We start from the raw sequence: 12,668 nt of genomic DNA on the forward strand, positions 1-12,668 counted from the left end.
CTGGCCTCAGGGTACTCAGACTCCTGTGTAAGAGTTTGGTTCCTGGTGTCAGATGTTAGGGTTCTCTGGGAGGTGATCTCGGCTACTCCCCTGGGTGCCCTGAGAGACTAGACCCTTCAGCGTTCACATCTCTTCACATCATCTTTTCTACATGTACATCTAACAAATAGCAGGTTTCTTCCATTCCTTTAAGCATTCTCTTATTTACACATTCCCAAAACTTGTATCTCCCATGCACCAGATCTTGTGGGTTGTTTTGATTGGTAGTATTCCCTCTGAACATTTTTAACGTGTGCATTTTAAAGTCTCTAGTTATAAAAGATCATCCCAAACCCTCCAAAGCTAGCCCAGCAAAGGAGAAAGAAGTGCTGATGACAATGAGCAACTGGCCTTTGGGCTTGGATGTTCTTCCCACAAGGGTCTCCTTCCTCATGAAGATCTCTTATTTATTGCCATAGCTGACCTGGGAATTGTCTACCCACTTCAGGGGAGTCCTAGCCTCTTCTTCAGGTGTGTGCCCAATGCCCTCAAGAAAGTAAGCCAACTAAATGAGACAAGGTAATCTGTAAAGTTCACCGTTGGTTCAAGCCACCTGCACAACAGCAGAGCCACCATCCATTCAGTGATGCTCCTGAGGTTTGATTTCACAATCCCCCCAACATCTAGGACGATAAACTCAGAGGTTACTTACACCAATCATGCTGCCATGAGAGCCCATGCCCAGACCCTCTCCTTGACTAATCAGAGCATAGGAAAGAGGAAGCCTTCAGCCCCAAAATCTCCAGCCTCAGATCCTGATAACTTTTATGAGGAAATTTATCCACAGCATTCTAGAAGCATGGGCGTTCAGGCTGGGAGTTTACAGATCAGTCTGGTTTTTATATTCAGGCAGATCTTCTCTCTAGGTGAAAAGCAAGAGCAACAAGAGAGACAGAAGTGTTTCTGACATAAAAACAGAAATATCGGCCAAAGGACTAGATAGGAAGTCACCATGCATTGTATTCAGAGCTTTATTCATACCAAAGTTTGGGAGTTGTGCTAACTCTGGCAGGCTGCCTTGATGAAGAAGCAAAGAATGAAAGTGAAGTAGGAAGTTATACATCTCTGGGAAGACCAGGGAAGGGACTAGAGGCTGGTGAATATTTCAGCAGGCATAGTAGAGCAGTGAATTCTGGAGCAGGGCTATCATTTTGGGTTTAACAGCAGCAATCATCTTCATGGTCACAGCATGCAGGACCTCGGGAACTCATGGGGATAATTCCCAAACAGCAGCACCCAGAGTCACAGCACCCAGAGTTGCAGCATCCAGAATCTTCACAGCAGCCAGAGGATCCTGTGTTACAGCTTTGCGGCCTCTGGACCCAGCGTCTCAGGGGACTCACTCCAAAGGTCCGGGGAGCCAGACAGCAGTAGCTGGTAGAACAGGGAGCAGAGCATGGATCAGGGGCACAGCCTTGGGAGCCTGAGCCACCTGCAGAAGCTTGAGTATAGTAGGTCTGGCAAGGAGAAGAGTACTGGACATAATACCTCTGGGTCTGGCAGGGAGCTGGATATTTGACATAGGTTGTCTGGCATGGAGCTGGGCACTTCACATACGTCTGGCATGGTGCTGGGCACTTCACATAGGTTGTCTGGCACGGAGCTGGGCACTTCACATAGGTTGTCTGGCATGGAGTTGGGCACTTTACATATGTCTGGCAGGGAGCTGGGCACTTCACATATGTCTGGCAGGGAGCTGGGCACTTCACATAGCTTTTGGTCTGGCAGGGAACTTGGCACTTCGTGTAGGTTTGAGTCTGGCAGGGAGCAGGACAGATAGTTTGAGTCTGGCTTGGAGCCTGGAAGCTCACAGAAGCACCACCAGAACCTAGCCCAGAGTTCAATCCTGAACCTTTCACACAAGATGGAGGGAACTGTGGCTGTTTCTGCTGGTCACACATCTTGCTTTGGCTTTGAAAAATCTGAAAAGAAAGTTTTCATCAGAGCTGTGAAACAGAGTTTTCATGGAAAGGAGAATCCACAGAATTCCCTTTGAGTGGAGGGATCTGTATACACCGGCCTTTTGGTTTGTTTGCTTGTTTTTCAGTACAGGACTTTGGGTGTTCTACCATGTCCCTCACCCCCTTGTTTTTCTTTAGTTATTTTGAATAGGGTCTTTTGTTTTGGGCCCAGGCTGGTCTGGGACCACAAGCCTCCTAGCTATGCTTCCTGTATAGCTAGGTGGCAGGCACATGCAACTATACCCGGCTTGTTGATTAAAATAAGGACTCACTAACTTTTGCCCAGCCTGACCTTGAACCATGATCCTCCAGATTGCTGCCTCCTGAGTAGCTGCAATTATACATGTGAGCCACCATTCCCAGCAGCAGTAGCCTTGTTGAGAGGTCATGAATATCCAGAGGCTGAACATCTGGCAGTAGGGCAGATGCAGAGCCAGGGAGTCTAGGTTCACTTATAGTGCCTTTGCCTGACTGTATGACTTTGGCAAGTTATCGCTCACCTCTGGGATTCAGTTTCCACAATAGGAAATGAAGTTTCTACCCTCTCTTCTTATTTACTTCAGTATCTACGTTGTGAATCATCCTTGCAAAATCACTATTCTGTAGCTGATTTCCCTCTGCCACCAGTTCTCTCCAAGGTGGCTTTCCTTCTGCTCAGCCAGTGTGTCCCCAAGGAAGGCATATATATGTCAATAGACCCTGAGCTAACCTGAGTCTCAAACTGAGCTGAAAGGGAGCAAAGAGCAAGGCCAATGTTGAGTCAGTTCGTACCATTTTCTCCTTGGATCAGCTAGCTATCATTTCACCCCATTAATTGTATCCAAGAAAAGACTGCACAAAGGCCTTCACAGAACGAGGATGGGGAGCCCAGTGCTCTGAAATTCTTTTCACGTAGAACTACTAGCTAAGCTCACACTTCTCCTCTCCTCTTGCTCCCAGGTGCATTCTTTCCACCAGCATGCTATCATCCTCTTCATGAATGTCCTCAGTGTTTAGTCTAGTTTCCTGCTTTATCCCAAAATTTACCCCAAGTTCAGTCTGTCTCTGTTTCTTGCCAAATTCCTATCTCAGATACAAAGACTTACCTTCTTTCCTGGAAGAAACAAGACTGGAAGAAGCCAAGTATCTGAGGAACTGGCATTTGGGGAGACTTTTTATAGGGCAGCAATGAGGCAATTTAATGCCATCTAAATGAAGCACCAGAGATCACGAGGAGGAGGACTGATTTTGCATTGGCAAGATTCCTCCCCAGTATGTCTGACTCTTCAGTCAGAGCAGGGCATGTCTCTACTTGACATTGAATTTTCCTAAATTTGAGATAAATGATTGCTGCTGCCTTCTTCATGAAACAACTCTACCTTCTTTTCCTAGAAGTTTAGAGCAATACCCATGTAATCTGCCCCTAATGAAGCTGTTCTAAGCCACTTGGATCTTCAAGGACTTGTCCAACTTATTATTAGATTCTCAATTTTTCATGCACTGTGATATGCCATGTCTTCTCAGTGTTCTTCAGAGTACTTCATTGGTATCTTATGCTAGTCTGGGCTGCTAGGTACAAAAAGTTTGGCACAGTGGTCTTTGGCTCAGTATGACAGCAAAGTCCCAAAGAAATAGTATATTCCATGAATGATCAGGTTATTCTAAGTTTATTTGGAGATTAGTGGCTGCTTACTGACCCCAGGCTCCAAGCTTTAAGCTGTTTCTCCTTAGCCTTCTCATGTTCCATGACCTCCCCCATCTTCACCTTCTTGGACCTCACTTCCAGGATTAGAGTCCAAAGAACATAGGGTAGGAAGACTACTACCCAAATGATCATTAGGCAATAATAATAATAGTAGAACCTAACATTTAGTTGAATGCTTTTATGTGTCAATTTATGAAGCAGGCACATTTACAGATGGGTGAAAATCAAAGATGAAGGGAGTTACTCTCATCCAAAGCAAGTAAATATAGAAGCCAGAATTCAAGTGCAGGCAATCTACACTCTTGGACATGATCTTTATCATGCTACATGTTGTTGTATAATTTATCACTATATGTTGTCTTTTATACCTGGACATGGCATCACCCTTTAATCTCTGCCTCTTTTCCTTTCCCCAATGCAGTAGATGTACAGAGGTGGGAATAATATCTATTGAGCACTTACTATGTGCCTAATTCTGTCCTGGCCTCTTTTGCTGTGTTTGATCTTCACAACTACCCAGTGCGGTAGGCTAGGCTAGCTCCATTTTTATACAGGAGGAAATTGAGCCCCAGAGGTCTAATTAGCTCATCAAGGCCATCCTTATCAGTGGGGAATGGAGTATCTCTAAAACCCAAACCTGTCTAGTCACAGAGTCCATACTGTTTTTCACCAAGCTATGGTGGGCTACCCACAATAAGAGCTGTTCATGATGGGAAGCTGTCTTAGGCCTGAATCTAGCACTGGTTTCAAATGTTGCTCCCACACGCCAGCCGGTCCAGACCTCACCATGGCCCCTGTGTCTTCTCAGGCAAAAGGTACTCCTATATTTATCCAAAATAAATCTTCATGATCCATAAGTTCTTAGGCTCTCAAATTTCCTAGATAAAGAACATGAAAATCTCTACTAGTTCAAGCCAGGTCTTGCAAGGTCTGTCCCTGAACAGTTTGGAGGAAACAAGAAGGGGAGGTTCTACCCCAGACTTGGAATGTGTCCTGGTTCTTCCTGTCACCACTGACTGATGGACTTGTCACACTGCACACTTGCTCTGAGAAGCCCACCAGTCCCTCACCCAAGGAGAGGGGTAAGTCCGGGCCATTCCATTTCTGCTCTACTAAGTATCTCACCTCAATTGTGAAGGGAAGGGGAAAGAATAATCTCTACTGTGGCCAGAACCTTCATGAGATAGTGTGTCAAATCTATTCTTCACAATAGTGTCTGAAACAAAAAAGCAAGCAAACAAATAATTTGCACAAGATCACACAGCCAGGATTTGAACTGCGGTATAAGAGATTTCAAATTTTATTGTTTTTCTACCACAACTTGCTGCTACTGGTTAAAACTCATGTTTTAGGAACCATACATTTCAGTCGCTCAGCAGTCAGGCAGTCATTAAGAAGCCTTCTTTATTATTTATAGGAGGTGACACCCTGTTTTAAAGTGAAGGAAATACTATAAGAGACTAGCCACTTTATGGAATTTCCCCAAAATAGGGGAGAGACTTTGGGGGGCATATATAGGGACAATGAGCTCTTGTCCTGATTCTTTCACTGCCACATCCCATGATTCTACATCCACTTCTGACAGGGACATTCTGTGATTATAGGGGCCTGTTCTAAAAAGGACATGTATACTTCCACATTCTAGCTGTCCAGTTTATTCCCACTATACTATAATTTTCAAGAGCTGCTAACTATGAACACATTCACTATATATCATCACAGGACCTGGGAAACACTAAGTAAACAAATGAATGAATGAGTGAACCAATGGGAATGTTTTACACTGAGAGTACAACCCAAACCAACCTCACTCCTCCTGGGGTGAATGCTGTCCTGCCATTAGCCAATCTGGGCATCTCATGTCAACTGTGAGTTCTGATTGGCTGGCTTACTTCCTGCTCTTTGGGGTGAGGTTCTCACTAATGGTTTTGACATCTGCAGACAGTGTCAACATCCCTGGTGAGAGATACTGTATCCATGTGCCACCCAAACAAGTGGGTGGTTGTGCCCCACCCATTTATAGACTAGGGATACAAGATATGGAGGAGCCAGATGACTTGTGCCAATGCCTTGATGAGTAATGGGGTTATTCCCAAAAGCCTCCAGAATATCCCTCCCATTTGTCCCTTTGGACACAAGCTCATAGAATCATAGACTTGTGAATTCATGCAATAACAGTCCATTAGACTCACAGGATAATAGAGAGAGGATCATCTCTCAGGTAGAAGGGACTAAAATAGGTCATGGGGTCTTGCCTCTGTCTGGGCATAGGTGCATCCAGCCTAATAAAGTGTTCTTCTTAGAAAGATCTACTGGTCTATAAAAGCTCTTTATAGTTCCCCTGGTTACATTTTTTCGTAATTTCCCACCTGGTAGTTGGGAACTATGTACTAGATTATTACTCAGGTCCCTTACAACACCAGCATCCATGAGTCCTGACTATCCAGATGGTAATTTTGAGATTCAAGTAGGTGGGCAGTGTGAGGAATAGGGCTCTTCTTTCAATTAAGATTAACTGCATCCCAGAAAATTGTGATCTGTCACACCAGCTCCTGGCTAGCAGTCATTGACCTCTACCCTGGTTAACTACAGAACCAGGGAATCAAATAATGTTCTTTTGAAATTATTACTACAGATGGGGAAATTATATATTAACGATTTGAATTCTCATTAGATAAAGATGTACATTCAGTACAAATGTAACTGAAGTCCAAATAAACCATGTCATAGAAGTTGATTAATTAATTCTAAATTTCATATCTAATTAGGAGTACATGAAAAACAATGGTAATTTTTAATACTAATAAAATACATAAATTTGCTTAAAAGCTAGAACTTTATGTCAAATTCTAGTAATTTGAACAGAACACTGTTCAATGATATAGGAAATAGCATGGAAACACATCTGAATATACATGTGGAATTGCTACTTAATGTGAATGACATCAAAGTTCCAATGATATTCTTCAAATAAATTTAAAAATCCTACAATTTATATGGAATCACAGGATACCCTGAATAGCCAAAGCAATCCTGAGCAAAATGAGCAATGCTGGAGGCATCAAAATTCTTGACTTCAAATTATGTTACATAACCATAATAACAAAAATAGCATGGTACTGGCTAAAATTAGACAAGTAGGTCAATGGAATAGAATAGAGGGCCCAGTAACAAACCTACACAGCTATAGCCGACTCCACAAAGGTGCCCAAAAATATATTGTTGAAAAAAAAACCTCTTCAACAAATGGTTCTGGGAAAACTGGATATCCATATATACAATTTGAAACTAGATCCCTAGCTCTCATAGTGTGCAAAACAAAAAAATCAACTTGAAATGGATCAAATAGGTTAATGTAAGACCTGAAAAACTGAAACTACTACAGGGACACATAGGGACAATATTTCAAGACCTAGCCATAGACAATGACTTTCTGAATAAGATTCTAATAACTCAGTAAATCATATAAGAATTGACAAATAGGATGCATCAAATTAAAAGCTTCTCCACAGCAATGTAAATAATTACTAGAGTGAAGAGACACCCTACATAATGGGAGAAAATCTTTGCCAACTCTTTATCTGACAAAAGGTTAGTAGACAGAATATATAAAGAATTCAAAAAATTAAACACCAAAAAAACAAATAATCCAATCAATAAATGGGCAAATGAATTGAACAGAAAGCTCTGTGTACAAATGGCCAATAAATACATGAAACAATGTTCAACGCCCTTAGCCATAAATGAAATGCAAATCAAAACTACATTGGAATTCCATCTCACCTCAGTCAAAATGGCTATAATCAAGAAAACAAATGCTAACCAATGCTGATGCATAAGCATGGAAAAGAGAACCCTTTTACACTGCTGGCGGGAATGTAAATTAATGCAGTCGCTGTGGAAATCAGTATGGAGGTTCCTCAAAAAAACTAAAGGTAAAATTACCATATGATCCAAGTATGCCACTGCTGGGCATATACCAAAAGGAATCAGAGTCTGCATACGATAGAAATACCTGCACACTCATGTTTATAGCGGCACTATTCATAATAGCCAAGACATGGAGTACGCTTAGATACCCATCAATGGATGAATGGATAGAGAAAATGTGGTGTACATACACAATGGAATACTATTCAGTCAGAGAAAAAAGCGAAGTTATGTCATTTTCAGGAAAATGGATGGTACCAGAAAGCATCATGTTAAGCAAAATAAGCCAGACTCAGAAAGAGAAGTATTGCATTTTTTTCTCTCATACATAAATCTAGATTTTTTTAAAGACATGAAAGTAGAAAGTGGGACTATTGGAGAATATTTGGATGAGGGAGTAGGATGGGGGTAAATGTAATAGAATAGTGTCTGTAAACTACCATACCAGTGCTCTCTGCCAAGGTGGAGCAAGAAAGGTTGTTTTATTTCCAGCATACTGAGCCAAGTCCTAGGACTGCTAACAGGATCTTGGGTAGTGTTGCCCTTCTCCTGGTGATTCCAGATTTCTGAGTAACCTCAAGTAATCCTTTTACTTCTTTAGCCTTTCCAAGTCTTTGATAATAAATCCCCTGCTTTAGACCTCTCTGTGTTTCAAAAAGCCAAAGTGATCTGTTTCCATGTCTGGAGACTGACATCCTGAAGCACGGAGGTTATATAAAGTACAATATAGAGTCCACTCTTCCCCAGGGAGAAGATGAGAGGCACTTGACAAGTAAAAAGATAAATACATAACTTCAGCTGGTGGTAAGTACAAGAACAGTAGAAGCAACAACAACAAACCAGATTTATTTCATTGGTTTTCTAGGAAAACATGAGGGAGGCACTCAGATGCCCACCTCAGTTTCTCTGTACTTTCTCTTAGTGAATTCATTTGAACTTCCTGCATGAGCACAAGGCTTAGACAGCTCTGCATTATCAGATCCATCATATACAATGCTTCTGCCTCTAGAGAGCCCTAAATCAACAAGCTGTGTAGCCTGGGGCTCCTTACCACTAGAACAGGGAATGGAGAGGAGAAGGGGATTGCTTCTTACATTCCAGTCCTGTCAGGTGACAGTCAACATAATTGTCTGAGTCTCAATAGTGCTTTAACTCTATAGACCATATGTGAAGAATACAAATTAATTAGAAAAGCTATGAATTCTCAGATTGCACAGCATTCAGTACTGTACTGTAAATGCTTGACTCAGTTTGCCCATAATTCTGCCAAACTTCTGCTGAAGACATGCCACCTTTCAACAAAACTGAAATGTTCACGCTATCACTTAAATTAAGCACATTATCTTTTATGTTGCTTTTAGGGCACTATCTGCTGTGGGGGAGGTATGTTTTCACAAAATTAAGAACAGGAAACACTTAGGTCAACAGATCACACAATGACTTAAACATAACTGATGACAATGCAGGACTGACTGAGAGCTTCTCCACATCAACTGAACTGCATAATGTGTGTGCAGGAATCTAAATTTTTAAAAAATTTCTTTTGATTTTTTAATCTTTTATCTTACTTTGTCAAAAATACATGCAATCAATCTGTAAGTAATGTGGGCTTATGTGTAGTTTTTATTTAAATAAATAGGGTTTTTATTTAAGTGAAGAATTTGCATGACATGATTATTTAATTACTGTATCTTTTAAGACGGACTCATCTGAAATTCTAATCAACCTTCATTTGTTGCTTTTACAGATGCTATAGAATATTAAATTTTCTTGAAGATTATAAACACATTAAGAATTCATATAACATATGGTATGCTGATTTTTCTCAGTCCAGTAAAAATACTATCTGGCTTCCTATCCAGAGAAATATTGGGATTTAGATAAAGAAAGAAAGAATGGGAAAAAATCAGCAAAAGTAAGATTCGAAAATAAGTTTAGTGTTGCAAGGCTCATGCTTTAGAGTATTTTTTTGACAGTCTGATGAATACAGATAATGACATAAGGTAAAAAGAATGCAAATCCAAGGCACAGAGTTGGTGGTTGAGAAGCAAGCCTCGCATGTTTATTCAGTTGACTGGGATCTAGAAGGGCAGACAAGAAGGAAGAGGAGGTTGAAAACCAGGCTGCAATTGTCCTTGACCCTTAAATTCTTCAATGCTGCTCCTCAGTGCTTCTCACAGCCCAGGTCAGAAGCAGCCCCCCGAACAGCAACAAGAGCTTCCAGACTGATGGCCACTGCCACATCTTCTGCCACTGCTACTGCTGCAGCTGCCACTGCTGCCTCCGCTGCCACAGCAGCCAGAGCTCTGGTGTCAGTGTCGAGATCAACAAGGGCTATGGTGGCTCAAGCAGCAGCCTGTCAGCATGCCCAGAGCTGGAGCCACAGCAACTCCCAGAACTAGAGCTGCAGCAGGAAGAGAATGGAGGTGGACATGCGGTTGGGCACTTTGGGGGACACGTGGGAGGACACTTGGGAAGAGATTGGCACTGCTGATGGCTCTGCTGGCAGGACATCTTGGTGGAGTTTAGTAGATCTGAATGACAAAATAGAAACATATACAAAAATTTAATACCGATAGCTATTATTTTTTCCTATCTTAAAATCCTTTCCCAGAGTGATACAGAAGTCATATCTAAAATATGTACATCTATAGAAACCTCTTTGAGAGGAGTACATCTTATTTTCTCTACTTTTGTACCTGTAGAGTCTTCTATGATTCTTGATATTTGTTAGATGTTTAATAACTGCTGAACCAATTAATCAAGCAACACTTGAAATATTGGAATGGATATCTCATGCCATTTCAAGGATATCTTAAGTACATTCTAGCCACATGAATCTATTTAGAAATGGAGCTCAGAAATTGGTAGAAAATTATGCATCTAAAATAAATTTGGTATCTGTATAGTCAGAAAAAAACTTTCTTCAGAGCAATGGATACACACCAGCAGAGCCTTCACTGACAGCATGGCAGCAGTCTCAGATCAGTTGTCACCTTCTTGTTGGGACACCACAGCAGCAACCCTTTGCAGGTTGGTTCTTGCTTTTCCCAGAACACACCATTACTCTTGGCCTTCTGTCCTTCCCCACTGTTCTGTTCTCCTTCCTCTCCACATTCCATTATTCCTTTCTCCCACTGTCTCTCTCAAGCCTCATCTTCATCCTGCACAGAGCCATCTTCTGGAGTCCCATAGAAATACTTGCTTTGGTCTCAGACACACACCTCAGTCCTGTGGCTACATAGGTGTCCCACAAAAGGCAGAGTGGATGAGAAGCCAGCAGCAGAGACACACTTTATAGAGGATCCCAGAGCTGGGCTTCATGTGAGCTATACTTCTGGAAGGAGGAGGGTGTGGCTGTTGCACAAGTACAGCACATGCAAGTTTATTCCTGACATTCCCCTGTTCTTTATTCTTTCCACATGAACTGGGTATGGGAATAGCCAGGCTGCTCTCCTAGAACTTGGGGGTGAGAGAGTAATTACTATGTGATACTTCCAATGAACCATGCCCTTCTATAAGGCTGGGATCTCAAATCACAATCTTAAGGCTTGAGCTGTGAGTACGTTCTTTCCCAATCCTTCTCTTGAATGACTATTGGTCAGTCCCTGAGGATGACTTTTGGCACCAGAAGTTCTAACACTATCCCAGATTTTCCTTCCAAAATATTCCAGCAAATTTCAGGCAGAAGCTATGAGGATTTTCAATAATCCTGAGGCACTTGTCCATTCCAGTTCTGATGTACTCTTTTTGTGAGACTTCCAGTGACTAATACCCTTTTCTAAGGTTGAGGTAGATAAGATCAAGAACCCGTTCCCACCCATGAAGAGAGATCCCTCTCAGTCAAGTTGCCCTAGTCTTCAAAAGTTCTCTTCAAAGAACACTTCAGCCTAGAATTCAAACATCATCATATTTGTCTACTTTTTTCTGGGGTGGCCAGTAGATGAGTAGCCAGTAAAATATCTTTTGAATAGGAGATTCTGAGTTTTTCTGTTGAATGTTGTTACATTGAGATTCTGTCCCATTCAAGCAGCTTGAGAGGAGAGACTGGGTAGCTTTGATACTTCTGCCAATCCAGGAACTTTCATAGAAGTATCTGTCTGAATCTGTCAACTGTGCACATGTATGCCCACACAAACATGCACACACACACATCTATCACAACTGTCAAAAGATTTTATCTTTTGTATCATATATACAAGGAGTTTTTATGGGGAAAAGTTCTTTTCCTTCAGAGGAAAAATCTCTTCACTTTTACCCACCAGAGCACTTGAAATAGACAATAAACATAAAGAAATGTCATGTGGGATTCTCTTACTTTCAGAAGGTAACCAGTTCTTCATCAACTCAATAAAATATCTCCCTTTCTGTTTAAATGTATTATATGTCTATATGTAATATGCATTATTATATAAGATATTTTATATATAATCACAAAATGCTTTTGGAGATAACTACTATGTAAAGTACATGTCTGATGATGACAAAGTTGCTGATGTTAGTGCACATGAAGAAGTTGATAACAATGACAAGGAGGATTACTAAATCCCCAGCCTGTACTTCCTCTCTATGACATCAAAATTTCACTGCTTTCATAGTAACTTTTGCAATTATCAACTCAGTAAATGAGCATTAAATGTAGGGTGGCAGTGTTGGGAAGGAGCTAGTTTTCGAGGAAGCATACGTTTATGAATGTATTCCTCTCCTCCATCTCTCTCTCCTCCAATCCAGTGTCCCTAGTCCATGTGCTTATAACTGGCATATCATATGCCACAAAGGGCTGTTGCAACAGGCAACAATCACATCTGATCCTTTAATCTGTTACCAACATTGCCCTGATAATGTGAAAAGTGAAGATGAATTAACCTAGTGAGAAATGAATATATTAATAATCTCTGAAAATTGATTTGATAAAATGTAGTGCTAGATCCTGATAGAAACGCTTAGAAAATTTGAAATATAAGCATTGTCTATAATATAATCCATATCACCATACAATTAGTAATTTTCTGAAGTTTAAACAAATTTAATAAAATTAGAAAGATATGTGATTA

The 12,668-nt window shown here is 41.1% G+C and overlaps 1 protein-coding gene across 1 annotated transcript; it reads right to left on the reverse strand.

Moving 5' to 3' along the window:
* Positions 1-992: 992 nt before the first annotated feature.
* On the reverse strand, positions 993-1,997 carry Kplce (KPRP N-terminal and LCE C-terminal like protein). Its single transcript, XM_020188268.2, has one exon. The coding sequence runs from the start codon at positions 1,938-1,940 to the stop codon at positions 1,197-1,199; it is 744 nt and encodes a 247-aa protein (XP_020043857.1). The 5' UTR covers positions 1,941-1,997; the 3' UTR covers positions 993-1,196.
* Positions 1,998-12,668: the final 10,671 nt, after the last annotated feature.

The sequence above is a fragment of the Castor canadensis genome, chromosome 11, assembly GCF_047511655.1.
Source record: "Castor canadensis chromosome 11, mCasCan1.hap1v2, whole genome shotgun sequence".
Classification (NCBI taxonomy): Eukaryota; Metazoa; Chordata; class Mammalia; order Rodentia; family Castoridae; genus Castor; species Castor canadensis.